We start from the raw sequence: 27,903 nt of genomic DNA, 5'->3' as shown, positions 1-27,903 counted from the left end.
CTTTCACATCAGAGCTGGGAGCCCTGAGCACCAAAGCCGTCTTTCTGCTGACATGCTGGCCCTGCTCTTTGTCGTCTTTCCTGGGGCCTTGGCATGAACCCCAACTCCAAGTGGAGAAAGAGTTTTCCTTTGGGAGTTTCTTGAACTATGTACCTGACCACAATGGCAATAAAACAGTCATAGATCATTTGTACACAGCTGGACCTTGAAATCCTGAGCTAAAAACACCAGATTTCTCCTGATGGCTGCCGCAGCCATGTTTTCCACAAAGGTAGATGATGTTTGCATCTTTCTTTCTTTGCAGGTCAGGAGTTTGTATTTGAAGCATGAAGAGGAAATCAACAACAACACTTATTAGAAAATAAAATGTGATATTAAATTTATTATTTTAAGCTGCACTTAACTCCTGGACCCTGATTCTTCTTGGTGCCTTGGGTCCATTGCCTCTCCCGGCACGGCCTTCGAAGGATTGTCCCTTCGGGGGGAGCGCTCAGGCAGCTGCTAATACAACAGATGCCGCGATGGTCTGACTTTGCCCCAGCACCTCAGAGGAAGGCGAAAACCCCCCAGATGATACTCCCATGGAGGAGGGGGGGGAAAATTCCTTCCTGGCCCCAAATGGCGACCGGCAAAAGCCCTGAGGCAGGGGTCACAAAATGCCACCCGCATGACACGAGTGTCCTCCGTTAGGCAACCTGGGGACCACAAAGGCACGGTGTCTGTTGTTTTGTGAGCCTTGGCGTGGCAGGGCTGACGGCTGAAGTTGTCGAACCCTTCACCCACGAGGGGCTTCTCAGGCTGCGTCCTTGGGGACAAGCTGAAGTCTCTGGGGAGGACAGCCGCCAGCGGGCGGCTCTGCTCGGTCGGTGACTTGTGCGGTGGCTTCGGCACTGTTGCAGGATGTCTCCACAGCTGCCAGGCTCCCGGTGAGGGGCTAGATGTCCTCATCGCTCATGGAGGGGCTGTCGTGCTCCCGATGGTTAGGAGCGCTCTCTGCGCAGGGAGAAAAGGCAGCAAATGTTAAATAGGGGCCGGGCTGCACTGACACAAGGCCCTGCTCCAAGGAAATGGGGACTGAAAGCTTGCCCAGGACACGGAGACAAGACTATTTCAACGAAGGACAACAAAATAGTCTGCCCTTAGCTCTCGGCATGGATGCAGCTGAACACCTTGAGGCATCACAGCCCAACTGGACTGGAGCTGAGCTAGAAGCGCGGCATGGAAAACCACAGCCGTGGAAAGGTCGACAGGTGGAGGCGCGGGGAAACAGGGTCCAGCCTGTCCTGGGCTTGTTTAGTGACTTGGGGGAGCTCCTTTGAGAGAGAGGGCGACACCTGCACCATGCAGGTCCATGCACAGCCCCGGGGAGGCAGGAGAGTTGTGCAGGGGCAGCAGGGCACGAGGCAAAGGATCCTGGCAGTGCGGGAGGGAAGGGGACGGCCCGCAGAGGATGGACACTGGGACAGGACTCGCCGGGGCAGAGCGGACAATTCACCACACGGCAGGGAGCAGGGTTGGGTTGGTGCTGCGAGCCTCCCCCGTCTCCCCACAAGCCCCGGCTCCCCAGAGGCCCAGCGCACAGCAGAGTACCTGCAGGAGGAGCTGGGGGCTGCTGGAGAGAGGAGAGGGGGCCGGAGGAGCAGGCCAGCAGGCTGTGTCCTTGCAGCTCCTTGGGCGGCTCATGGCAGCACTTCATGAGGACCAGCTTCCTCACGATCCTGCCGGGGACGTCTTCCTCCTGCAGGGGCACAAGAGCCAGTCAGAGCCTCTGCTGCGCACGTGGAGGACGGGGATGGTGGCACAGGCCATGGCCCCAGGACCCAACCTCCACGACAGACTCTTCTCGCACCCGCAAGAGACGCCAGCCCGGTTCCCAGCCCATGGCAGCCGGGGCTGCTGCCCCTCTCCCCACACACCGCCCTGGCACCGCCTCACCATGCGCCCACGTGGGGAAGCCGAGACCCCGCTCCAGCCTCCCCCCAGCCCCAGCCAGCGCTTAGCCCACGGGGCAGGGACTGGGCTACAACCAAAGGGAGGTGGCAGCAGCCCACTGAAATGGGGGCAGGTTCCTGCAGGGACTTTTGTGCTAGAGTCGTGGGGGAGGCAGGGGGTGGCAGCCGGGGGTAACACGGCAGATGGCCAGGGCCGACTGGCTGAACAATGTGCTCTCCCTAGGGCAAGCACAGACCCAGGGGCAGCAGGGAAAATGCCCCCCAGCCTGTGATCCCAGCGCCCAGCCTTTTCCTCTCTGCAGCCGAATCCATCTTCAGCCTGCCGCCTGCGATTGGGCTGGCTCTGAGGAGGCGGAGGGGCAGGCCCATGGGCACGTCTGGGCCTAGGAGCAAGCTTCAGCCTCTGCTGGCAAGACCTGGGGGTCACCGAATCTTGGGCTTTATATACATAGCTCACGGATTCAGTTCACGTATATGGTGCGAATCAACCCCGTCCTATGCTAGAGCTCACACTCCCGTGGCTAATGACCTCTCTCCGCTCCTTGCGATGGGCGAGAGCGACAAGACGTGGCACAGAGGCGAGGGGCCCTTTCCCAGTCCCCTGCAATGGAGGCGGCTGCTAACCTTGTCCCCGATCAGGAGGCTGGTCTCCCCCAGGATGGCATAGAGGAAGACCAGCGCAGCTGTTTTCACGTGCATCCGCCCATGATGAATTTCCAGAATGGTCCGCTGCAGGAACGATCTCTTTTGTTCCCGGGACAAGATCTTGCTCAGCACCTGAAAGCGAGAGGACGCAAGGCTTGGTGCATCTCGGAGCCAGGCTCCATCTCTGGGGCCTGGGACCATGTCGCTCTGCCGGCTTGCAAGGCTCTACCCCACCGCAGGAAGATCCCTGCGAGCTGGAGAGAAGCAGCAGGCCTTTCTCCAGAGCCCAGCACACGGCCAGAGCAAGCAGACACAGCCGCAGCCCTGCAGCTTGGCACGCACTGGGCGCAGCATCCTCACCTCTCCGACTCTCGCCAGGTCCCTGTAGCACTGGACCTGGCTCGGCTCCAGCTGGCACTCGCCGAACAGCTCCTCTGCCCCTCGCGTGTCTTGGCCTGTGACAAGCGGAGACAGGAGGCTCTGAGCTGCCGTCCTAGCTTGGGACCAGGGTTTGGGGGGTCACCGTTTGCATCATGGTCCAGCGCTCTGGACTGGTCTCCTTACCGCTCTGGTGCAGGAGGATTCGAGTGAGCCAGTATAAACTCTCCATGGCGTCGCAGCCGATGGTGTCCTCTGGGTCACTGATGGACAGACCCAGGCGCGCTGCCATGTCCCCCACCTCCGGCACATCAGGGGAGCCCTAAACAGAGGCAGAGGAGGCGGCAGTCCATGCCAGTCCTACCTTCCCAAATCTGCAGGTTCCCCAAGGCCATCTCCCTCTTTCCATCTCCCCCCACCCAGCATTACAAAGCAGGAGGGGGCCAGAGATCATAGCACCAGGGCATGAAATCCTTCTGTCCCCACAGGGACCTGGAGCCCGGGCACTGGGTCAGCACCCAGCATGATTCCCCATGCCTGCTGCTCTGGGGCCACAAAGGCCCCTGGACCGCGGGGGGTGGGGTAGGGGCAGTGCACCCGGGGCAGACCATGGAAAAGAGACCCCCAAAAGAGAGCCAGGGGGCACCGATGAGACAGGAGCAGAGCCCTGGAGTGAAGCTCGCTTCCCAGCTCTGACTCCTCTCTCCCAGGAGGGTCCTGGCAACGGCAGAGGGCAGGACACTGGGGTCGGGGTCACTGACCTCAAGCTGTGGGATTAGGAGGGCAGCGAAGGAGAGGAGGGTGGTGCCTGCCCTCATGCGCAGGGCTCGGTGCTGCGCATCCATCGCCTCCATCCCGAATGTGAATTGCTGCGGGAGGAAGACCTCAAGATCAGTGGGCACACGCCCCTGCTGTACAGACCAGCCGTGCCTGCCGCCTCCTTGGGGCCGAGGCTTGGAGCTGGCCCTTCATCCTCTGCCTTACAGCTCCAAAGGCATTGAGAGAGGCTCGTGCAGGTCACGGGGCTGCAGGCCGTCCCTCCCCGAGCCCAGCCCCTCTGTATCCTGCTCACCTCCCACAGGACATTCAGCCTGTCCAGGCTGGGGGCGCTGGACAGTAGGCACCACAGCAGGCCCTCCAGGTTGCCCACGTGCATCCTCTGCATGACCAGGAAGGGGAGGCAGAGCCCAGGGTCAGCGCCAGGCAGCTTGTGCCCGCACCTGCCAGGGGCTGGCTTGTGGGACAGGGCAGGGGCAGGGGGACCGACCAGGTTGCTGATGTCGTCGTGCTCTATGGCCCCGAAAGTCATGGAGGCTGCAGCTCGCAGGAGGCGCGACTGCAGGAAGGGGTCCAGGCACACGTGCAGGTCGCTGTCAGGAGAGAGCAGCCTGTGTGACACTGAGCTGTGCGGGGCAGGGCTGGCACTGGGCTTGGCAGGAAAGAGCCAGGGAACCTGGGCCTGAGCAGCGGGGATCCCCCTGGCCCATGGCACAGCTAGGCCAGTCGGGCAGAGGTCCTGCTACCTGAGGCACCAGATGGCAGCTATGATGTCTGGGATGACGTCTGCTACATCTCCCTCCCTGGAGACATCTTCCATCAGCTCCTGCGAGACCCAAAGGGAAGGGTGAGGTTGGGGCCCCACAGGCCGCAGCCCCGTCCCACACGGGAGACCCCCCAGGGCTGCAGGCGCAGGCACCACGATCCGCCCACCCCATTGGGGTGCCTCACACGTCCCCCTGCCACCCACCCCACTGGGCTGGTCCTCCCCCTCCCATGGCCACTCAGACATGTCACTCCAACCACCCCCTTGCTCCCTGATCACGCCCTCATCTGCCCTCCACACGCACGATTGCCCCCGGCCTCTCCCAGGGTTTCCCGTCTCTGCTGCCCCAGCCCAACGCCCGGGGCCCGGCGCGTCTGCCCTGCTCTCCCCGGTCCAGCTCCATCTCTCCCCTCCCCCCTGGCCTCAAGAACCTGTTTCCCCTCTCTTCCCCTCTCCCCGCAACGTCCCGTGCCACCTCCTACTCACCACGATCTTCTCGGGCATGGACGCTTTCCAGCCCTGCAGCTCCACAGCCTCGTGTCCCCTCTGCTGCACGGCTGCCTGCAGGGTGAGGAGCTCCTGCAGCAGGCGCTGCCCATGCGTCCTGCGCTGCGTCTGCCAGGAGCAGGACTGGGGTAAAGGGAGGCTCTGAGCCAGGGACCTCCCTGTCCTCCCCAAACCCGCTGTGGGTCTCAGGCCTCTTGGGACCCCCACGCTGCTGACATGAGTTTCCTCCTGGGCAGGCGCCGCAAGGAGCAGGGCAGTGTCTGTGCGGGAGGGGACCCAGGTGGGGCTTCACAAAGGCACCTACCCCGAGCACTGCCCGCGGGTGAGCGTCTCCGCTTGTCAGCTCTGGGGCAGCGGGATGGGCTCCCCCAGGGAGGGAACAGAGGACTGGGAGGGTTTCCTACCTTCCCGCGGTCCTGGAGGTGCTGGGTGACACTAAGCACAGCTCCCTCCGGGGTCCCCTGATCTTCCTGCTCCTGGTGTTCCTCATCCGGCACCTCCTCCATGGCCATATGGGGAATCACTGCAGTGGGAAGGAAAGTGGGAGGTTGAGTCCTTTGTCCCTCAGGGTAAGAAATGTGAGGTGTGGGGGGCAGAGATGGGGTCGTGCTCCCTTCGCCAGCTAAGAGCAGACCGGACTGTCCCTGCTGCCCTGGGAGGTCGCTGTCCCCCCACAAGTTACTCTGCCTCCCCCTTCACCCACCCCCACCATGGCCACCCCGCGCACGGGGACCTGGAGGTCGTGTAGCTCAGCTCCCTCGCCTTGGCCAGGATCCCCCTGTCCAGCCCTGCGCGGGATCTGACTTTGCCCCCGGGGCGAATGGCCCTGAGACTTGGTGGCCCCAGCGCATCTCCTCACCGGTGCGGCTGGCGCCGGAGGCCGGGGGGCTCGCGGACCCCAGGGAGCCGTGCGAGTGCACGGAGGAGGAGCTGCAGCTCAGGCTGGGGCTGAAGCAAGACAGGCTCAGCTCCTGCCCCAGGGAGGCTGGGCCCTCCTCCGCGCCTCCGCAGGGGGCTGCCTCTGCGTGGGGGGCTGCAGGGCCAGGCTCCAGGCTGCTCGAGGCACTGCGCAGGAGGCTGCACGGCTCTTCCGCCCGGGGCTCCACTCCTCCGGGCTCCTGCCTGCACAGGCGCACCCAGGGCCACCTCCACTTGCACCTCGAGGTGGTGGCCTGCTTCATAAGCTTTCCTTGGGTGCCGGGACGTGCTGGTTTTTTCCGCCAGTATATGGGGCACAGCCACGTCCTCGCCTGGATGGGCCCCTCCTCTTCATGGCTGGCCGGGCCCAGATGTTCCTGCCCAGGCCCCCTGCTCTGATCTTCTGCCACGAAGCCCACCTTGGCGGTCCTCCTCCTCAGCACCCGCCTCAGCCTGTCCATCCTGGCACCGAGCAGCAGCAGTCATCAGCTGGGCTTCAAGGCACCCCCTCTACCCCCGTCTGCCCCCCGCCCCTCCTGCTCTGCAGCAGACAGGCAGGTGTCCCCTGCATTTCCCCCATGCCGCCAGCATCCTTCTCACTGGGGATCCTGGGCAGGAAAAGGCCTGGGCTCAGGGGGAATGACCGGCAGGGAGCTGGTTTGGACACAGCTCCCGCCCCTGACTTCCGGCTCCATGCAACTGGCTGTGGGCTGAAGCCCCCGGGAGTGCCAGGCTGAGGAGGGCAGGGGCCCCTTCTCTGGCACCTGTGATGCCCATCAGCGCCACAGCTTTGGGCTCCCTGCCCACTCCGGCTGGGCGGCACTGGCTGAAGTGGGAGGGCTGGGAGCTTGTGTACCTGGGGATGTTTCCAACCCCGTGGAGCCGGTGTGAAGGAGCATGAGGGCCGCAGTGGCCACCTTGGAGCGGGGTGGATTTTCCTCCCCTTTCTGCAGTGCCCTGCACAGACCTGGGGGCCCCCGCAGCACTGCTGCCCCTCACCTGCGCGGGGGGCTGGAGCGCTGCTGGGCGGGTGCTGAAAGGCCCTCGGGACGCCGCGCACTCCTCCCTCCGCTCCGGTGCTGGGGCCTCCTGCCTCGCCTCTGGGGAACGTCCCTCGCCGCCTGGGGCCGCGGTCGCTGACTTCACGAGGCGATGACGCCTACCCCTGAAAGGGACTAGAGCATCCTCTTTGAAGCTATCTTCTGGTGTAGTCTCTTCCCCTCTAACACATCTGCGCCTCTCCTCCCGCCCTCCCTTTCCCCTCTATTTTCTTGTGCACTCCAGGAGTCCTGTCCCCCCACACCTTCCCTTTCAGGCCCTTCTCTGCCATTAAAGAAACTCTGGCCGCCCTCCGGCACATTTTTTCCACCTCAGGACTGCTATTGCCTTCTCCCTGGACCTCGTCTCCATGTCTTTCATGAGCCAGGAGGGACCGACTGCCCTGCTCTGCACCAACAGAAACCGTGGCGCTCACTATAATGTAAGAGGAACCAGTGGTTTAATCCAAAGTGGCTGTGCACCGCAGTCCCGCCATCCTGGCACGGACGGCAGCCCGGGCCCGGGACTGGTTTTGAGGCCCTGCGACACCCGTGCAGGAAAAGATGGTCTGAGGAGGCAATAAATGACACGCGAGGTTAAAGTGCAAACATTTCTGATCACGGCCTTGGCCGGGGGTGTCCTGCAGAGCCTGCCCAGCTCCTGCCTCCTACACACAGGGTTGGCAGGGAGCATCATCGGCCCCTGGCTCCAAAGGCAGGCGCTTGTTGGCTCCGTCTCCATTCTGGACTTTTTTCCGAACGCAGCCACAAGCCTGGAAGCAGAAGAGCCCCTCGCTCCCCTCCCACATCTCCCGGTGCCGGTGCCTCCGGCAGCATGGCCTAAGGACCTCATCCTTACCTGCTCACTCGGGGGTGGCAGATCAAGAGCGAAATCCTCCCCGACCCTGGTTCTCCCGTCGCTCTTCAAACGGCGTGCCTCAACCACTGAAGGAACGAAGATGGAAATGTAAAATTGCAGGAAATACTTGTGCCCCTGGGCTGTGATTTCAAGAACAAAATGAATCCTCAGGCCTTGGAAGTGATCCGGGTTTGTGCCTCAGTGCTGTGCTTCTTGAAAAGAGGTGAGACCCCACATCTAGGGGCCTGCGGCGCAGCTGCTGCGCCGGGCATGGCTCCGTTTCCTCGCTCCGGGCTTTCCACAGGGACAAACCACCCGCGAGAGAAAGGCAGTGACCAGGTGCCGGCTCCTGGCTCGTCACCACCTGCAGGATCGGGCACCGCTGCCCTTCCCGGTCCCATCGCCGGTGGGGCTGGTGCACCTCTCGCCCCGTCAGGCCGCGGCCCCCAGGGACACCTCGTGCAGGGGCAGGAGGGCGCCGGCCCCCGACTCTGTCACATCTGGATCTGAGAGCCCTGGGGGCAAGCAGCCTCGCCTCGACACCCGCGTTGCCCTCGGGCAGGGGCACAAGAGGGGCAGCGCTCTCTGCACCAGGCGTACCCGTCTCTGCAGACCCGGGCGCCCGGCAGCACCGCTCCGGCCTCCGCCGCCAACTGCCTGGAATCCCGCGGCGCCGCGATGATGCGAACGCTGCCACGGCAACGCCTGGCAACTGGCTCCATCGCCCCCCCCACCCCCCCGCACCCAGCGCCGCAGCCCCCCAAACCTCACCCCGCGTCCGGCCTGGAGAGCTGCGCTGCCCCAACCCCACGGGAAAGAGAAACGCTTCCACCCCCAATGTCTGACCCCATGGCTGAGAGCCCTCCTGCCCCAGCCGCCACGGGGGGGCCCCAAGGTCCATCGCTTTCACTGGTATCACCGACTGCCCGACTCGCCTCTGCCCGAAACATAGCGCTGAGGCTCCTATCAGAAAGGCAGCTCCAGCCCTGCCCCTTCCCTAACCCGAATCCGAACCCGAAACGGAGCCGGAACAGCCCAAAGCCAAACCGCAGGAAGGGCCCACGAGCAGCCTGACCACAGGCGTTACCTTGAAGTGCCTAAAAACCCACCGTCCTTAGTTGAATCAGGAGATCCTTCGCTGCCTCAGTCCGTGCTGGAGTCAGGGGAAGCGTCAAAGCCTCACGCCTGCCCCCGCCGCTGGGAGTCCTCCCGCCCACAGCCCTGGATGGGTGGTCCCCGGGGCCATCCCGCTCACCACGAACGTGGGCTGCCCGAACCATCGCCCTGACAGCCCTGCCACCCCGACGGCACAGGCGGCTCTAGTCCTTGCCTCTTCTCTCCTGCGACCCGTAGCCCAGCTCAGGCTGCTGACGTCCTAAGTGTTACCACTGCGTAGACAATAAAACGGCTTTAGCCTGGGGACGGGGAGCAATCCTGGGCCAGCACCGTGGAGCTGAAGATGGGCAGCAAACTGTTGGAGAAGCAGGGCCTGTTAGCTACCCCCTAAGTGACATGCTGGGCTCACAGAGAAAGGCTACCGGAGCAAGCCTCCTGGTATGTGAGAGCCCGATCTCTTGCCCCAGTGAGTCTTGAGCCAGGCCCTCGAGTGTTCACCGTCCACCCTCTGAGCCCATGCCAGCCCCTTGTGTCAGCAGAGGAGCCGAGCATGAACAAGCCCCACAGACTGGAGCACAGGGCACCTGCCACCAAATGCCACCCCAATGCTGGCAGCTCTCCTAGCCCAAGGGCAGCTGGGGACCCTGGGGGTCCGGGTTGCTCCCTGTGCGCCTGGACTGCCCTCCCACACCAGCCCCAAAATACATCTCTGGCAGTCCAACCAACTCGAAGCAGGAAGTCACCTCGAGCCCTTTCCTGTTCCCTTATGCAAACCCTGACCCTGACCCTAAGCACAGCTCAGCCTGCTCCAGCAGCACAGCCCGCACAGCCTGGCTACTGGCTTGGAGGGCCCCAAACCCCACGGCCAGCCCCAGCTTCAAGTTTCCTTGCTGGCAAAACACCTCCTGGATCCAGCTGGCGGGGGGTCCTCAGGGTCGCTCCAGCAGAGTAGGAGCATGGAGAAGGTGACCCATTGCTCTCCGACGTACAATGCTAATAGGGCCTCCGACTCCTGCCAGGCAGGCAGGCAGGCAGTTCCACACTTGCCTGCTCTCAGTTACTACCCAGAAGCCCAGGCCCAGCCCCAGCCCCAGGTCAGGCTGCTGCAGCAGCTTCAGGCAGCAGCCCCGAGCAAGCTGATCTCCCCCATACTTGCAGGTTTTTCTGCACATCGGGATGGTTCTTTCCTGCGCCCTCAGTTGGGTTTCTTTCACATACAACCATCTGCCCTGGACTCCTCTCCCCTCGCGTGGGATCCTGCCCACCCGTTCTCTCGGCCAGTCCAAGTCTGCTTGTCTCAAGTCCAGGTCTGTGCTCTGCTGCTCTCCTCCCTCCCTGTCCTCAGGATCCACAGCTCCATCATCTCGTGCTCAACGCTACCCAACTTGCTACATCCACTCCTGCCTTCGCCACCGGTTCTTACCTGTGTGTGAGCAGCAGGTCAGAGCAGCACGGTCCCAGGTTGGCTGCTCCAGCACTTGCACCGGGAAGTTGTCCTCAGCACTCTGCAAAATCTTCCTGGCTGGCCTGTGCATGACTGCGTTGCCCTTCCAGGATGTCAGGGTGATTGAGGTCCCTGTGAGAGCCAGGACCTGTGATTGGGACACACGCGCTACCTGTTTGAAGAAAGCCTCATCCACCCCATGCTCTTGATCTGGTGGCCTATCGCACACACCCGCCACGACATCCTCCTGGTTAGCCAGCTTCTCTGCCAGCATGCTCTTCCCTCTCTGCGTCAGGTGCATCCCGTCTGTTCCTACCCATCCTTCTTCTCTCAAGAACATCCCGGGGGTGCAGAAGCCAAACCGTCTGTGCATCCATGCTGTGATCTGCCGCCTCCGTCGGCTCCTGCCCAGGCCCAGCAGCAAGGAAGGGAACGGGCAATATGGAGCAATCACTTTCACCTTGGCCAAGAGAAGGAGGCTGAGGATGGCTCTTGCTCTTACGGGCTGCAGAGGCTGGGGCAGGTGAGCAAAACCACCGCTCAGCCCACTCCTGCAGGAGACCCCTTGCAGCCTGGACACAGGAACTGGCTTGGAAGGCCCCAACCCCCACCACGAGGCCCAGCTGCCACCTCCCTTGGTGTGAGTGAGACTTTCTACATACAAGACACAAACACAGATGACGCCTGCTTTTTGTAATAAAATGAACCGTGTTCTCAGTGTTTGACTTCCAGGCCATGATTTGGCTTTCTTCTCCTTCTAAAATGGCAACAGCCCTTCCCAAGGGAAGTCTTTGCGGGGCCAGAGAAGGGACTTCTTGTGGCAAAGGTCAGGGGTCAGTGCTTCTGGTCCCAGGATGGGGAGCAGGGGACGGGGCTCAGCTCATCTGCACTGGTTAAACAGCCTCCACCCAAAATAATTGCCCACCCCGACATAATCCTAGATCAAGTGCTCCAGCAGCCAGACCGCAGTGACCCGCAGGGAGGTGGGCGGCTCAACGCAGGAGCGCCCCCTACTGGCCCGCCACACGTGATGGGAGCCGTGCGATCCGAATGCCCTGCTGTTTTACAGGCATCATTTGGGAAGAGTAATACAGTCACTGAAATCCCTTGAGCAAACATTTTCTAATTTGGCATCGGGTCGACTGGATAGTGTAGATAGGCAGGATGGCCGACTAGTACATCCAAATGACCGTGTCCGATCTAAAAGAACTGGTGAAAGAGAGAGGCCTTCATGTGAAGAAAGGGCTAAAGAAGGAAGAGCTGATTAAACTCTGGTATGACAATGACTCCTCCACAGAGCCACCTTCACACGTGCCAACTCCTGAGTCGTCCCCAGAATCACATCCCCGCACGCCAAGTCTGCAGCCCTCCAAGGGATCACCCCCTACGGGGGAACGCTGCAGGTATCAGATGCGGGTAGAAGCTGAAGAGCGGGAGCGAGAGAGCAAGCGCAAGTATGACCTGGAGTTGAAAAAGATGGAGCTGGAGGTCCAGTGCGAGAAGGCACAGATGGAGGTGGTCTATAGACACGGGCAGCCATCTCCCTATACACTTCAGAGTACCCAGTAAACGAGAAGCTAAAGCAAGAAATAATGTGAGAGATGACAGAGATAAAAGGGTTAGGGTGAATCCGGCTTTCAGTGAGTCCCTGGGCCAGCCCGGTGGTACTCATCTGGAAGCAGGATGGGTGTGTCAGGGACTCGAACCCCAACTTCCCAGGTCCATTGTCTGACCCCAAGAGACAGGCAACACCAGCACGGTCTTATCTCAAGCTCTTTATTGAAGCCTGCACACAACAACAAAGAGTAGCCCGTCTCCTCCAAGAACCAGTCCCCCTTGATAACAAGTAGGCAAGTTTATATAGACAGTTTTGCGTCACAGATTTTACACCGAATTGACTCAACCTCCATGGTTAGTTAGAAACTTCTAGTGCGCATGACAAGATACGCGCGCAGGTGGGAATTGTCCACTGTGAAAGGAAACAAGATATCAGGTCAGTGTGAGAAAACTCCTAATTAGTTCAAACTGGTTTCTGGCTACATGCTTGTTTTGAAATCCTAAGTAATAGGGAGGAGGACTACATCCTTGGTTGTTTCAGCTGTGTCTTTGAAGCACTGAGTCTGCTTTGTAGTTAACTTTGACGCTATTATCTATGGTCTTGTTAGTTAATTTCTACAGCTACGCAAGAAGAGGCTTTGAGCAGTTCTTACATATAAGCATCTTCCTTATCATCAAACGTGCAACTTTCTTTTCAGCACTGTTACTTATGCTAGTGGGTTCAAGGTAGGTTGAGTTTGTACCATCCCTGTTTCTCAGTTCACATTCCAGTTGTCATACTGCATACAGAGAGCTCACGATTATCCTGTTTGTGGCCTCTCAGCAGTATTTTTCTTTGTGGGCTTTTGGGCCTGCTCTCAAACATCCTATATATCAGGTCCATCCTAAGTTCAGCTGTGTTCTGCGTTATTTCACTTGTGAAATGTGCATGTTGAAACACCCTTAAACGTTGGTTTTCCTGCTAACTGAAATTTCCTTTTCATTTGAAAATGCAATTTAGTTTCATTTTGAATGGAAATTTAATGCACAAATATTGAATAGTTTTTGCCAACCTTTGTTTGTGTCATTGTAAAATCAGTAGTACTTTCAGTTCACATTTCGTTTTGCTTTTCTGCAATTTTTATTTTGGATCTTATTAAACTGGTCATTTCTGCTCTTGTCACAATTCCATCTCTTTCAGTATGAAGAATGTGATTTGCATTTAAACTAAGCTTCTTCTTCCCTTTACAATTTCTTTCCTTTCCAAAGTGACTCTTAGTTGCTACTGAAACACTTGGTCGCGCTGGTCAGACGAGGTTGTCATGTTTCTCGTCCCCACCAGGCCAGGGTGGCCCCCGGGAGCACAGCCAAAGCATGCCGCAGGCCTCCCATTTCCTCTGCCACCTCCTGCCTGTGCCTGGAACGGGGGTGGCGCATGGGGCAGGACCGCTCAGCCACTTCTCATCTGGCTCAGCCCTGGCCCTGGTCCTGGATCCCAGAGGGAATTTAAACACTATCAGCCCCACACTCACTCCTCCCCCACGCCAAGGAAATAGACATTAGCACAGATCCATTTGCACTGCCTGGGATGCTGGGCACAAGGAGAGAACAAGCATTTTAATGTCGGCAGAAGTGAAGTCACCTGTCTAAGAGCAAAGCCGGCACCAACCCTTGCACCACCCCACCCCAGATCCAGCCCCGGTGTGGACCCAGGTTGCTGTCCCCACGGCGCAGCGCAGGATGGAGGTTTGGGTCTGTTTCTTCCCAGGCTTCTCGGCTTTACTGGTGGCCACACAGGGCTGGGAACGAGTTTTTACCTTCCGGTCGGTATCGGTGTTTTGTTTTCACTCGTTGTTGGCTGAAGCCAAAGGTGGGATTTTGACTGGGGCGTGCTTATGTTCCTGCTGCAAGTACAACCCGGAGGTACCTGGAGAGAGGGTCTTGGCCCGGGACTGCCACATTTGGGAGGAGGAAGGAATTTCACCCCGTCATCAGACAAGTATGGAGGGAGGGGATTTTTGCCTACCCTTGTAGTGGGGGGCATGGACCTCTTCCTCAGATCTCTTGAGCACATTTCAACATCTGCCACGGTAGAGCCCAGAGAGCTCTCACCCCCCAGCTTTGCCTATGGCAGGGGAGCAGCTTTGGGAGTTTTGTGGCAATAGGCCATTGCCTTGTAGTTGTGCAACAGGGTTCATTGTGTTATTTTTGGAATATGTTAGATAAGGAGTTGCATACAAGGGGTACAGTACTGCCCACCCCAGCAGGTAAGTGGGGGAAGAGGAAGGAGAATGGCGGGTGCAGAGTAAGGCCCCCATGCTGAGGGTGGGTGCGGAGCAGAGACAGGGGCAGGGGCTGGGATGAATTGGTGCCCTCGGGGCAGGTTGTGGGATGCTCGGAGCCTGGGCGAGCAGGGGGCGCGCACCTCAGGAGAGCCCCGGGGGGCACGTGCCCACCCAGGTTTGTGCATGGGGAAGAGGCACACTGCTGCTGTGGGCTGTACAGGACTTCAGTTAGATCAGTCTTGTCAGGCCTGATCTGTTAGACCACGTCACAAATAGGGTTAACTTTGGTCTATAAATGGGCAACCTGATCAACCAAACTTCCTGAGCTTCTGTAAAGTTCATACTTAGATCCCTACTTCGGTCAATCTAAGTGTACAGTCCGCACCCTCTCTCTCTCTGCTGTGTTCAGGACACAAGCCACGACAGCCAGAGGAACCAAGAACAGGATTTATTTACAGAAATCGTGTGTGTGTGCACACATGTGTGCATAGGAGCTTCCTTTCAATTTGTTCGGGGCCTGAGGCACCCAAAGCAACGGTTAGAAAATATACGGGGCAGGGTACGCCCACTGTTTTCATTTGGAGGTTGTACCCTTCCCCAAGGGCTTTTAGAGATAGCCTCCAGGGCCTGGGTGGCCGTGACTTGGACGAGCGGTGACGAGTCCTTCTCCAGAGACCTCAGAGCTGGAAGGAGAGAGGAGACATTCATGAACAGACACTCCCAACTCGGGGCAGCACCAGCCACTCCTGCAAGCAGCGCCACAGGCAGGTCATCAACGGGCAGCGGGGCTCAGGAGAGATGTGGGGGTAGGCAGTGCACAATGCATGCAGGCGTGTGGTCTCTCTGGGTCCTGCAGCCTCTTGGCTCCTTCTGGGCTCCACCAGGGCAGGGCAGGGGCTGGACTTCTGACTTACAGCTCTGCAGGTCGGCGATGTTCAGCCACCGGGTAGCCTCTGGGCTGCTGTACTGCAGCATGATGCCTAGACGCACAACAGGGACAACATCAGCCTCCCCCGGCCAGGGCGCAAGGAGAACTCAGCCCCGGGGCAGGTCTCTGGTTCCCCTGTGCCGTGTTTGCCATCACAGGCAGTTATGACCAACACAGTCCTGCACGCTGTGGCCCAGGAGGCCCCTGCACCATCCCATTTGCCTCCCCCAAGAAGTGGCGCTAAGCAATCCTGAGCCGTGCCGGGTGACCAGGTCCCAGACACGTCTCCATCACTCGGGACGACTGCATCACGGCCCAGGGCCCAAGCTCTGCTGTCTGGTTGACTCCCCCTCCACACAGGCCTTGCAACACTGGGAGCGTCATGCTTTCCCAATCCTTTCTGGGGAGCCTGAGGCACAGGCTGATTCACAGCCTGATCCTGCTCAGCAACAGCTTTACCATTCCTCATGGGGGGAAACAAAAGGGGACCAGGCATCCTCTCTCACCGGTAAAATTGATTGCTGCTGCCCTGATCTCTGGCCAGGAGCTCATGTAGTACCTCCTGGTCCCACAGCACAGACCCTCGAGGAGTGCTGGTTTTTCTTTGACCTGGAGGGAACCGAGGACACGTGAGCTCCCTCTGGTGAGAAGACCTCTCGCAACACATGCCGGTCCAGATGAGGAGGAAACAGGAGCACCAAGCAGCAATCTTGGCCTGTCCCATGCCCCGGGGTCCTGGACCCGGGCCTTGCAGGTATTGGCTCTGCGCCCCGGGTCCCTCCCTCCATCCTACAAAGAGCCCTGCCCTCCCTCACCTCCTGCCGCTCACAAACTCACTCACCAAGTGTCTGCAGAGGTCTCGCAGCAGGACGTTGATCCTCACCTGTCCTGACCCCTGCACATAAAAAGCCAGGACGCCCTGCACCGTCCTGAGCCCCAGGTAAGGGCAGCAGAGGCCCACAGCTCTTCTGCACTCCTGAAAAACACGGTCACACCAGGTCTGACCTCCCTGCTGGCTGCTGAGCAGAGGCCAAGACTTGCCTCTTGCCCCAGGACTGGGCCCAGGCCAGCAGCAGGAGGGACTGGCCAGGAGGAGCCTGGCACTAGGCACAGAGGAGTGGCGGTGGGCAAAGGGAGGACTTCTCCTGCCTCTCAGGTGGCACCTGCAGCTAGCCCCCGTCTCCCGCTCAGTAAAGCCATGCGGGGAGACTTCCTGCATGCACGGGGGTCGGATGTGCAACCTGCCCCGGACCTGGGAGGCAGGCCTGAGCTCAAGGAGGTGCCTGCATGAAGCCGGCCCTGTGGGAAGGGGGTGGCCACCACAGGATGCAGGAATGGCAGAGCTGCCCCGGGGCTGGACTGGGGGGGCTGAGGACATCAGTGTCACCGGTCCTTACCTTGGCCACCTCCTTGTTGGGGTCCTGCAGGTGCAGCAGCAGTGCGGCCCAGCTCTGCCTCACCTGGGTTTTATACCAGCTGTGCCATTTTTTCCTGATGCAGCCCGCTGAGGTGCCAAACAGGGCAAATGAGGCTGTCTGCAGGGCATCATCCTTCTGTGGACAAGAAACCCCAGTGGGGTCACAACCAAACCTCTCTCTCATGGGCCTGGCACAGCTCCTGACAAGAGCCTTTGGTTTCCAGCCGGCCAGACGGTCTGCCAGCCTGCTCCTGCCCCCGCGGGCTGCCGGAGAGCCGGGGCGCTCAGCGCAGCGTGGGGAACAGCAGGAAGCCTCGTTCACCGAACGCACCGTCACCGGGGGCTCTGAATCTGAATCCCGACAAAACCAAATCCCCCCGCCCCTGAGGTCGCTTCTCTCTGCCCAGCTCTGCTTCTGGCTGCGGAGCACCAACACAGCTGAGAACAGCCCCAGCACCCCGGCTACAGCCTGGCCCAGTCGCCCCGAGTCCCTCCTTGTCTCCGACGGCCCGCCTGGCATCCCGTTCCCTTCCCTTGCTTTTCCTCCTGAGAACTCATTCCTTCCACAAATGTGAAAATCTCCCAGTTTGGACTGAAGCAAGGGGCAGCAAGCGCATCCCCCACCTCTGACATGGCCCACAGCAAAGAGCACTCGAATGGGGATGGGGAGTGGTGCTCACTCACGTGCTCAAGAAAGGCCCTGACGTGTGTCCCCACAGCCAGAACGGCGGGCCCTGTACCGGTGCCCAGCTGGCTGAGGACCTTGGCCAGCGAGATCATGCCCTCGGTCATCACCTCGTATCCAGATGGCACAAAGGAGGCCTGGATCAGGGTGTCCAGGATGAGGGTGCGGTGGTTCTTCAGCTGCACAAACACAAGACGTGACACACTGATCAGCGCCTGCGCTCCTCACCTCTGGGCTTCCCCATTATACCCAGAGCGTTCAGGACTTCATCAGACCAAGCAAGCCCCCGTGGCGACATTCCCGTCCGCCTGTGAGACGCAAGGCACCCGCTTCTGCACCAAAAGTACACTGGTCACCCCAACGCTCTTTAGAGACACCACAAGGGGCGAGAGAGCAACACTAGATATATTTGGGGGGGGTGAACCCTTTCAGCCCTGCCTCGTTGTCCGGTCTCTACGGTCAAGCTCCGTTCCAGAGAGGGCAGAGGGATTTCGACCTCACCTGCGCAGGGGCACCATGTGCCACGTTGCCCAGGGCTCGGGCTGCCATCTGCCGAACGGCGTAATCGCGGTCCTTGGCTCGCTCCGCCAGCAGAAGGAGGGCTGGCGTCAGCAGGTCCTCGTCTTGGATGGACGGGTCGCTCGTTAGCTAGAAGAAACCAATGCGTCCATGAGATCCAGCCCAGTCACTGCCAAGAGCCCAGCCCTGCCGCACACAAGTCACCCGTGCCGGAGCAGAATCCCACAAAATACCGCGAGGAAGAGCCTCAGCACGTGGTGCTCTCCTGCGGGACGTGGGCATGCTTGCCTGCTTAGAGCCAGGGCACTCATCAAGACAGGGGCTTAGCGTGAGCGGGAGAGGTGGTGCCGATGCGAGCAGATAGGGGCACTGCTTGGTTTAGAGCAGCATCTTCCCGGGATGCTGGGTGCACATGGAGGATGCACTCGTTAGGACCGAACTCAGAGCTGCTGGCTACAATGAGGGCTCAGTCAGGAAATCCTCTCCTTGTCACGTGGCAGAAGTGGTGATGCATGGGCAAGGGCAGAAGAGAAAACTCTCAAGTGTTTCCCATGGTCCTCCCTCCAAGGAAGGGGCCAGGGCACTGCCCAGGGAAAGAGCACAGCAAACAGCCACCTTTCCATCCAACTGCTCATTCTCTGCGGGGCTTTACCTGGCTGAGGAAGGCTGTCCCTGTGAGCCTCAGCTTTGGTGACCCAGCCCTCGTCCATTCGAGGACCTCCCTCCTGAAACTGGGCGTTACCATGCCCGACGGCAGCAGAGCCCTGCAAGAGAAAACCCCAGGTTGTGGGACCGGCGGGGCACTGCCAGCACTCAGTCGCTCAGAGGCAGCAACTCTCATCTCTTGGGGCACAAGCTCCCTGTCCCCAGCCCCACACGACCCTGCAGCTTCAGCACGGGAAGTGCCCCTCCACCGCTCTTCCCGCCGCCTCGAGCGCAGATGTGGCGCAGCCTGGCTCTTACCTGGCCAGCTGGCACACCCCCTCGTGGTGTGTCTCTGGGCACTCGAGCAGGGGCCACGTTCCCTCTTTGCACAGGGATGCGGCCACACTTTCCCCTATGCCCTTCGCAATGGCGCAGGCCAGGGCCTCCATGGAAATCCTGGGGAAAGAGACGGCCACATTGACAGGCTGTAAGGAGATGCTGCAGCCGGAGCAGGACCAAAACTCCCTGTCCCTCGGGAGGGGCATTACTTAGGCGCTCACTGCGCACCCAGCCAAGTGCTGTGTGATACCCATGTCCCTGGCCCCCAAAGGGAGAAAAGGCCCTGCCTGCCCAAGCTTCAGAGCTGTAGGGATGACAAAGGTCTCCAAAAGGGTTGCTATTTCTGCTCTCCAAGCCTTCCCCATGGCTAAGGCAGATAGCTCGGATCAAACCGATGCTGCCGTTGTTTCTCATGCCTTTGTCCCCTGGCAGGGACAGGGAGGGCTGGGCTTTGCAAGCAGCCACGGGCAGCCACGTTTCTCTCCCTACAAGGACAAAGGCCACCTGTAGAGCACAGAAACGTGCAGCAGTCTGGTGCCTAGGTCCCGAGACCTGGGAGCACAGCGTGTGCTGGTCACTGATGGAGGTGGTGATGCCTGCACTCAGAGCCCCTGGCTGAATCTGCCTGGCCTGCCCCAGAGCGCAGACGGGAGGATCAAACAGGCCCCCTCCAGCCAGAACACGTCAGACTCGGCCCTTGGCAGACAAGCCCCCGTGTCTTTCAGCTGCCAGGACCAAGACAGCTCAGCACAGCCCTTGGCAAGGAGACATCACCCTGCAGGCAGCGGGCCTGAAGTGAGGCCAAACCTGTGACAGCAGTCTGAGCCTGCCCCTTACCTGCAAGGGTCGCCCACTACGTGGACTTGGCCCTCCCTCAGCTGCGTGCTGCACAGGCTCCCGCTGGGCACTGGCATTTTTTGGCCCACGGTGCGGCTCATTTGCTCCACAAGAGCACACAGCATGGCTGGGAGCATGTCCGCCAGCACTTGGCCAGACTGTAGGGTGCTGATTATTTCCAAGGCAGCACACGTTGCCTGAAGGGAGAGAGAGGACCAGAGTCAGCCCGGGGAAGACATCTGGAAATCCATAACTCCAAGTCCAAAGGTCTCTTCCTCGCATCCAGGAGAGCACAGGACAGCCCTGGGAGCACCTCCCTTAGCAATTAGCTCTCCTCCCAGTCACATCCCTTCCCAGTCCATCCCTTCCCAGTCGCATCCGTGCACACCTGGGGCTGGGCTGTCACTTACTGCCAGCGGCCCAAATGCTGCGGTGTCCTCCGCTGAGCTGCTCTCCCTCTCAGCCCGATGATCCAGCTTGGCGAGGAGTAAGTGCAGCACGTGGATGGAGAAGTCATCGCCTCCACTCAGAGCCCGCCACAGTTCAGAGGTGTCACTGCAATTGAATACAAATTACAAATGAGCTGCGGATACTCTGGGGTTGTCATGAAGCAACGGGGCATTGAAGCAAAGGCCAAGGGCGCTGCTGGGGGAGGACGGGGTTGGGTCGCAGAGATTCCTCTGCCAATGTCATTAGGCACAAGCCTGGCATTTCCTACACAAACCCACCAGGACATTGGCTCTCTGGAAGTCATCCCAAAGGATCTGCACCCGGCTTGACCCTCTACGGCCTTTTTCAGGCTGTGGGATCTGCGTGTGTCCCTCGGTACAAGAGGTGGGGAGTGGCAAGTACCTGTCCATGGGCAGAGGTCTACCAAGCAGGATGCTGGTGACTGCCTCCACGTGGAAGCCTGCAAGACTGGCCACAGCCTCCAGCAGGAAGCCCTTCATGCCCCCTTCCTGCATAGCGGGCATGCGGGTAATTATGGTGCCCAGGATGTCCGGCACCTGGAGGGAAAATAAGAAGAACAAGGGCCCCTTGCTCACTCAGCCAGCACAAGACAAACCAATCCCTCCCACAGTTTGGAAAGATGCTGCCATCTTAGATATCCCTTGCTTTAAGGGACTAGTGTCCAGACACTGCCACCTCAGGGTGATCCCTAGCAATGAGCACGTCCCTATGCCCCTGCTCGGGGTGAAAGTGGGTGCTGCTACACGTGCGCCGACACCCACCAACCCACAAGCCTCAGCCCCTCGTGCGCACCCATGTGCACACACCTACAGCCAAATACAGGCATGTGCCACCTGGGACCGATTTCTGCCTGCCTTAACCAGCATGCTCGCACAAGCACCCCAACCCATATCAATGGGTTGTGGGAGCTGATTTAAGAAGCTAATTTTGTCCTTTTGCCTGTGGGGGTGCTCAGGTGAGGACCAACAAGCACCACCAACTTCACAACCCCTGATCCGCTCATACCCATCTCAGGCTAGGAAGGGAAATGGCCCTTGCTTCATGTCCAGGGATCAGCGGTAAGATCGCTGTTCGCTTCCGCGTGAAAGCAGCATTTGAAAAGCATAAAGCTAATGCAGAAATCCTCCCCAGCTTCAACTGTACCTTCTCCAGCAGGGCCCCTCCATGCTCCTTGATGATGCTCAGGAGCCAATGTCCTCCTGCTGTGGCACATGTGGGGCTGGCACCCAGCATGCCATTCAATATTGTCTCCATGAAGTCGTGGGTCTGGCTCGATGGAAAATATTTTCCAAGGACCTGGAGACAAATTGAAAGAAGAGAAGCTGCACTGAAGTTCTTCTCCAGGGGAGAAAAATGGGGAAGACCTAAGAGCTGCTGAACAACGGGTCATGAGCAGATGCTCCATTAAGGGATCTAGCTCGTCGTTGGGAATGGCAGCTACCCCAGAGTTCAAGGTTGATATTAAAGAGTTGTGCTGTGCAGAAGCCTCTGCTCTGTGGCAGCATGGTGTACGTGCAAGACGCAAACCCTGTGCTTGAATGTTGCGTCCGCCTTCAATGGAGAAAGCCTCATTTGACAACACCGCATGGACACAGCCAAGCTGCGCCCCAGGATATGTCAAAGCAGGCACACGAGGCCACCGAGTCCTGGCTGCGGCTCTCATTCGGGTGCTGTACTGACAAAGGTTTCTTCTTGTGTGCAAGGACAGAAGTATCTACATAACTTTCTAATCTAGCTCTTACTCCTTCTTTCTACCAGGCACATGGGGAAACAGCAGCAGGCAGTGGATGAACAATAATCGTCCCCGATGCCTGCCCCATGTGCTCCAAAGGAGGAGGCAAACCGTGTGCGAGCAAAGGAGTGGACAGTGAAGGACGCCCGGTCCCCACAGCCCCCACACCAGCTTCTTGAGACACTCACCTTGGCCATGCGGGAGGATGCTGCAAGCACAGCCTCGGAGGTGGAGGCTTTCAGCTCCTCCTGGATACCCCTCAGCTCCTCCTCTGCTGCATCCCTGCCCACGGACTGATCTGGAGGAAAAATAAGGAGGAAAAAGGGCCGTAATGATGTCTGAAACAGAACCGCGGCTCCATGGAGGAATCACGTGCAATGCCATGGGCAGTGCGGTCCAAGGGTGACGTCTGAGGCCTGAGTGACTTCAGGAGGGTGGAGGTGCGGTGGGAGAGGCTGCTACAAGCCTTTCCCCACGCAACTCTTCTCTCCCAGGAGATCGTCCAAGGGCCAGTCACGGGGCTTTGGAGATCGCAGTGAATGGACAGAGGAGAGGAGCAGGCTTTCCAGAGGGAGAAAAGGGCAGAGTTCCTGGCACCTACTCCGAGTGCCCCCACCTTGTATGTGGAGGAGGCAGGCAACGCAGTCAGCAGCCCACAGCCGGGATGTGGCCAGCGAGGCGCAGGTGTAGGGCGCCAGCAGCCCCAGCAGGAACCCAGTTTTCCCGAAGGGCTCTTGCAGCTGAGAAAAAAGGAGAAAGAAATGAATGAAATGTGCCTGGGTCTGCCTAGACTGACTTTCAAGTTTCTGATCCTGGGAAGGTGAGAACAGGAGTGCATCCCTGTGGGACCCTGTCTGCTAGGGAAGGCGTCTGGGTCTCGGGGCAGGTTGCCACGAGGACACCAAGGCAAGAGAGAGGTGGCCCATACTTACTCTGCAGTAGACTGCCTCGCGACAGGCGGCAAGCAGCTGGGCGCTGCCCTGCAAGGCCCTCTCCCTCTCCCACTCCTTGCCAGCTGAAAGCCATGGCTCAAGAAGCTGTTGGCAGAGCAGACGACTGTCAGAGGTACCTTCAAAACAGCTCGGATGAACCATTTCAACCGCAGACATCACCATCGCCCCTGCCATGCCTCCAAGCAACCTGATCCTTTCACCATCTGGACACATCCCAGGGGGACCTTCATTGCCCTGAAGCCGGAGGACCCGTGCAGTGACCCTGGCACAACTCGGGGCAGCTACGAGGGGTGGCAATGGCATGCCGGCCCATACCCCCAAGGACACCTTGGGAGACTCCCCTCTCATTTGCCCTGCTGAAGGAAACCTTCCTCCCTGTCTCTTGGGCCCAAGGAAAGAGAGCTCTGCCTGCTCCCGCTGGCTACTCACGTGGAACATCTCCATGGCCCAGCTCTCAGTGGGGTCTTCTTCAAGGAGGCCCCTCATGAGCTCGCCCAAGGCCTGCATGGACAACTCGTGCAAGGACTGCAAGCGGGAGATACAAGAGGGACGCTCAGGGCCAGCTGGAGCGTGCTCACAAAACCCAGAACCATTTGGGGAGGCCGGGGGTGACTGGCAGGCCCAGGGCCGGCTGGAGATCATGCTGGTCCCAGCAGGCGAGGCCACAAGTCAGCTCTTTAGGTGCACCTGTATTTGCAACGAGTCCTGAGCTGTCTCCCCCGCCTGTCTCAGGAGCTGCACAGCTGGGAGAGGTACCAGGCACCTGAGGCAGTTTTCCAGCAGGTTTCTGTTTGCATCCCGGTTCAGGGAGGGTTTCACCTTGCTGGCAGAAGAAAGAGAGGAAGAAAAGCCCTCCGTCACACGGACCGCCAGCCCCAACGGAGAGTGGGTCTAGTGCTCAGGTATGATCTGAACCTGGAACCCGAAATCCAGACGCCCCTGGGCATGGCAGCTGACAAGCTCTTGCACTGCCCACCACTCCTACTTGTCCCACCACCACCACCTCCAGGTCTTTCAATCCAAATCCCCAAGCGGACCAAACACATGGAAACCCCCCTGCACCCCGCTGCAGGCAGGGCAGCCTGTGGCCTGAGCCCTGCATGAGTCTCTCAGCTCCACATCTGGCAGGAAGAGCAACACAGGGTTAAGCAAGGAGCTCATCTCCTAGCAGGGCATCCCAGCGCCGAGAGCCAGGGCAGGGATCACCTACCTCAGGTGCTTAATGGCAAGCATGGCCCTGAGGCGAACAGGAGAGGCCAGCGAGTCCATCGGTTCCTCTTTGATGAAGTCCTAAAAGGCATTAACAGAGATGTGACTCGGGCGAAAACGGATGTGGAAAGCAGCCTGCCCCCACAAACCCACCAGGCTGACCTGCCAGGATCCTGCTCAGGACAAGGCCCTCCAAGAGCAGCCCACAATGCGGGCGTGCCGAGGGAGCCGCGAGGGGTGCCAGCTCTCCGGGCCCCACGCAGACCTCTCACAGCACTCCAGGAATCCCGCCGCAGCCAAGAGACAGAAGAGCCGCTCCCGGGACAACCAGTCCCCAACCAGGTTCCCACCAGGTCCTTCGCAGTTTGGGCCCCCGGCCTCCTCCCCACTCACCAGCATGTACCCCAGCAGCTCCTCTTTGTACGTGAACTGGAAGCTCTGGGAGCCGTCGGCGTCCTGGATGGCACGGCTGATCTCAGTGACTGCCCGGATGAGGGTCAGCTTTAAGTCCAGGTCCTGAATTTCATGGGGGAACGACAAAGACAAGGGGATGAGGAGCGGAGAAGAACCAAGGTCTAGAAGGTAAAGATCAGGGATGAAAGGCAGCCTCCTTTGCATCCCTGAGAGATGTCTACAAGCCCCAGGAAGCCCCGGGCCCACACCCGTCTCAGACAAGGTGCATGGCAGCAGCAGGGCTCCCGCCTGGGGCAGGTCATCGTGCCTCAGTGACACGGGGAGTTAGGGGCTGGGAAGCGCATGAGCAGAGGTGGGGTCGTTGAACATTTACCTTATTGAGGATGGTGATGCCAAGCACCTGGGAAATGAAATGCAAAACTACCGTCAGCGCCTGGAACGGCCCCAGAGCGCAGCTCGCTGCCAGGTCCAACCAGCGGCCCGGCTGGTGAGCGCGGCGGAGCAGCGCAAGGGCATGAATGCGCAAGCCCCGCCAGAGCGGGACAGGTTGTCAGGAGTGTCTATCCCAGCACCCTCCATCTGTGGGTCCCTCCCGCTGCCCAGCGTCCCAGGAGGATGAACGTGGATGCTCCTCACAGGCAGGAGTTCAGGGGCATCAGACCATCAGAGCCATCCAGGCAGCCAGGTGCAGAGCAGACGTCAGACCCACGGCAGGCCTCTTCCCACCATGGTGCCCTCCCAGGCTCCTACCTGGCAGCTGCTCACGTAGTGCTGCAGGACCCTCCTGGTGATGTCACGCTCCACGCGGGGGAGCAGCTGTGTTTGGGGGGCCTGGACAGCAATTTGGCTGTAGGCCAGGATCAAGGCCCTGTGGGTCCTGCCTCTTCTCCCTTGCTGAAAGTCCTGCAGGGGTGACACGACACTCACACCGGGGCTTCTCATGGTCTCTGCCCCCCAGTAGGAATCACTGCTGACCAGGGAGTTGCCCCAGCAGCGATACCAGCTCTCCCTGCCAGCCCCAGGAGACCCACAGCTCTCACTGCACCATCCCCAGTGCTTTGTTTCAGATGCCCCCAGGCCTCATCATGTCCGTCCTGCACCCGGGTGACTCGGCAGAGAGAGCTGCGGTGCCACGCGGAGCCGTGGAGGTCGGGGCAGGGGCGGGCGAGAGTTGGTGACCGCTGGGACCTGGGGCAGCAGGCCTGTTGGTGGGGCGGGGGTGGGGGGGAGTACTGGGTCCCAGTCCCTGCTCCAGGGCCGCCTCGTGCATTTGGCCATAACGAGTCCCTGGGCACAATGCATTGGGAGGGCCCCTGCACGTCTCTGTGTGCGGAGGAGGTGGCCCTGCCTGCTGTGCTTGGTGCAGAAGCTGAGGCCCCGTTTCCCAGCAAACATGCAGGTGCCTTTAGACTCCCCAGCGCCTGCCCAGGGAGCTGCGAGTGCATGTGGGCCATGCACCTGGAGCTGGTACTTTCAGGCTGGGCAATAGGGCTCATGTCTCCTCTCCCGCAGCTAACTGAAAGGTGTGAAAACTGCACAATCTTTTGCTGTGGGTGAACAACAGATGTAGTTGCCTCCGGGCCCAAAAGGGGCTCTTTGAAAGCTGCCGCATGAAGCTGAGGCATAAGAAATGTGACTAGTGCAAACTGTGCTCCCCTGCGTCTCAGCAGACCTGTGCTGTGGAGCACGTGCCCTGGGAGAGGGTGGTACGGGGCAGAGGAGCCACTGCCAAGCTCTTCTTCTCCAGAGTTTCTTGGGGAGGAAGCCGAAGCAAGCCCCCAGCTCCATTACCTGCAGGAAGCTGACGATCCCAGACACCTGCACTTTACTCATGGCAGCACCAAAGTCCTCCAGGGTGCTCAGGGTGAGGTCCAGGTGGCCCTTGGCTGAGAAAGCCAGGATGCTCACGACTTGCTGAAACCCAAGAAATGCATTGGCGAGTGAGTGTGACCTGCTGGCCGCCAGAGCCGAGCGTCCTCCCCATGTCCCCTGAGGCTACAACTGCGCATCCGACCTGGAGCCAGCGAGGGGGCTGTCCGAGGGAAAGGCCAAGGGAAAGCCATGGAGCAAACCAGCAACAGAGACGTGAGGACGCGGGGAGGAGTCAGGGAAACCTGGCCGTGTCTGGAGAGAACAGGGTCCTCACCTCTCTCTCAGAAGCGTCCGTGTAATCTGTGTCCTTCAGAAATTTCTGGAGCTGGGATTTCACGTAGGCAACCTCCTGACAAGAGGCCAGTGTGGTACCAAGTGCCTTATATAGGAAAGTCTGCAAGAAGGAGACCAACATCACCAAAGAGCGGGGAACACGGCACGCTGCTGGTCTGGACAAGAGCAGCCCAGAAACACCCCGTCCCCAGGAAGGACCAAGAGTCCAGCCCCAGCACCCAGCACCCGCCCCAGTCAGCGCAGGAACCGGCAACTAAAGGCAGAGGCAGCCCCTCTGAGCAGCTCCCTTTGGGGCAGTGAAGAGGGTAGGGGACCAAGGACCATGCCTTGGATCAAGAAAAGAGATTGGAAAAGCACAAACTCGGGAGAAAAAGTCTCTGCAGCCTTCCTGCCCCAGCACCACGAAACAGGTGCAGAAACCCAGGCATCGCCAGGAGCACACACCTTCTCCGGGGAGGAGCCGGCGTAGGCGGCCGTCTGCTGCTGCAGCTCCAGGATCAGCTCACTGCTCCAGGCACCGTCATCAATGGTGGTCAGTGTGCCGTTCAGGAACTGGGGGCAAAGGGATGGGTGCATGGGCTGAGGAGTCCTTGTCGTTGTCCTCCCCCTCGGCCGTGCCCTTTCTAACGCCCAAGAAGCCCCGAGCGAGGCCTAGTCCCCTTCCGTTTCTTGAGCTCAAAGACACTAGAGAAAGGCTGCATGACCCCAAATGACAACCCTGGATGTCAGGCCAAACTCAAGGAGACTGGCAAACCTTCCAAGTTGGACTCCTCCTGCCTTCTTGACACTCATCACCTCATTTCCCTGAGGTTTGAGGGAACGCCCCCTTCCCAGACAGCCCTACCCGGGTTGGCCGGCTGCCACAACAGCTCTGCGAGCTATCCCGTACCTTCAGCAGGAGGTGCTCCCACCGCACATTGTCCTGGGAGGTCTCAGCAGTTCCTGAAAGTGGGAGGCAAACAAGCAGGATGACACTGATGTCGGCACTCAAGAAGAGTCCCGGGTGCCTCCCTGGGCATCCGTTCTGTGCAAGCTCCTGCATCCGCAGCCTGGCACCTCCTGGGGCCCCAGAGTCACAGGCCTTGCACCACATGCTCAATGGGTCCAGCGCAAGGGCTCTAGCATGTATCATGCTGACGGGCCTGGGAGCTGCACACAGCCGGTCCCTGCAGACGTGGCCGGAAGAGGAATGGAGGGTGCTCAGCACCTCGCGGACATGCTCAGCACAGCTCAGGACAGGACTGGGATTCGCAGAAGGGCAAAGTGCCCAGCATTTGCACTGGTGCTCTGGTGGAGCCCTTCACGGGCAAACCCTCCCCTGGGTCCCATCAGCCTCAATGCTGTCTGGCCCCTGGGTTCGTCCCCTGC

At 59.8% G+C, this 27,903-nt stretch overlaps 2 protein-coding genes across 4 annotated transcripts; both read right to left on the bottom strand.

Annotated features, from left to right (window-relative positions):
- Positions 1 to 339: 339 nt before the first annotated feature.
- On the bottom strand, positions 340 to 11,051 carry LOC149851917 (uncharacterized). 3 transcript variants are annotated; one of them, XM_090030229.1, is made up of 15 exons: positions 10,631 to 11,051; positions 10,379 to 10,531; positions 6,943 to 7,925; positions 5,885 to 6,405; positions 5,430 to 5,548; positions 5,005 to 5,133; positions 4,499 to 4,578; positions 4,243 to 4,345; positions 4,048 to 4,134; positions 3,737 to 3,844; positions 3,162 to 3,297; positions 2,958 to 3,052; positions 2,577 to 2,729; positions 1,591 to 1,738; positions 340 to 993 (listed from the first exon to the last, which is right to left on the bottom strand). In XM_090030229.1, the coding sequence occupies exons 4-15, from the start codon at positions 6,402 to 6,404 to the stop codon at positions 935 to 937; spliced, it is 1,737 nt and encodes a 578-aa protein (XP_089886355.1). In that variant the 5' UTR covers position 6,405; positions 6,943 to 7,925; positions 10,379 to 10,531; positions 10,631 to 11,051; the 3' UTR covers positions 340 to 934. The 3 variants fall into 3 exon arrangements, with proteins under 3 accessions (XP_089886355.1, XP_089886356.1, XP_089886357.1); XM_090030230.1 differs by lacking the exons at positions 5,885 to 6,405; positions 10,379 to 10,531; positions 10,631 to 11,051 and having other exon boundaries at positions 346 to 993; positions 4,048 to 4,345; positions 6,943 to 7,185; XM_090030231.1 differs by lacking the exons at positions 5,885 to 6,405; positions 6,943 to 7,925; positions 10,379 to 10,531; positions 10,631 to 11,051 and adding an exon at positions 5,759 to 5,774 and having other exon boundaries at positions 346 to 993; positions 4,048 to 4,345.
- Positions 11,052 to 14,655: 3,604 nt separating this feature from the next.
- Positions 14,656 to 27,698, bottom strand: LOC149851916 (maestro heat-like repeat-containing protein family member 2B). The gene is made up of 26 exons (XM_090030228.1): positions 27,425 to 27,698; positions 26,980 to 27,087; positions 26,516 to 26,635; positions 26,161 to 26,283; positions 25,120 to 25,272; positions 24,743 to 24,769; positions 24,349 to 24,471; positions 23,957 to 24,036; positions 23,434 to 23,569; positions 23,176 to 23,271; positions 22,726 to 22,830; positions 22,410 to 22,533; positions 21,982 to 22,091; positions 21,205 to 21,357; positions 20,443 to 20,597; positions 20,001 to 20,145; positions 19,591 to 19,787; positions 18,733 to 18,870; positions 18,422 to 18,533; positions 17,752 to 17,898; positions 17,250 to 17,429; positions 16,546 to 16,701; positions 15,990 to 16,124; positions 15,655 to 15,757; positions 15,135 to 15,200; positions 14,656 to 14,903 (listed from the first exon to the last, which is right to left on the bottom strand). The coding sequence occupies exons 1-26, from the start codon at positions 27,665 to 27,667 to the stop codon at positions 14,722 to 14,724; spliced, it is 3,417 nt and encodes a 1,138-aa protein (XP_089886354.1). The 5' UTR covers positions 27,668 to 27,698; the 3' UTR covers positions 14,656 to 14,721.
- Positions 27,699 to 27,903: the final 205 nt, after the last annotated feature.

The sequence above is a fragment of the Crocodylus siamensis genome, unplaced genomic scaffold, assembly GCF_052110815.1.
Source record: "Crocodylus siamensis isolate JL-2025a unplaced genomic scaffold, ASM5211081v1 HiC_scaffold_34, whole genome shotgun sequence".
Lineage (NCBI taxonomy): Eukaryota > Metazoa > Chordata > Crocodylia > Crocodylidae > Crocodylus > Crocodylus siamensis.
The sequence above is the reverse complement of the archived record's forward strand: the minus strand, read 5'-3'. Positions and strand labels throughout refer to the sequence as shown.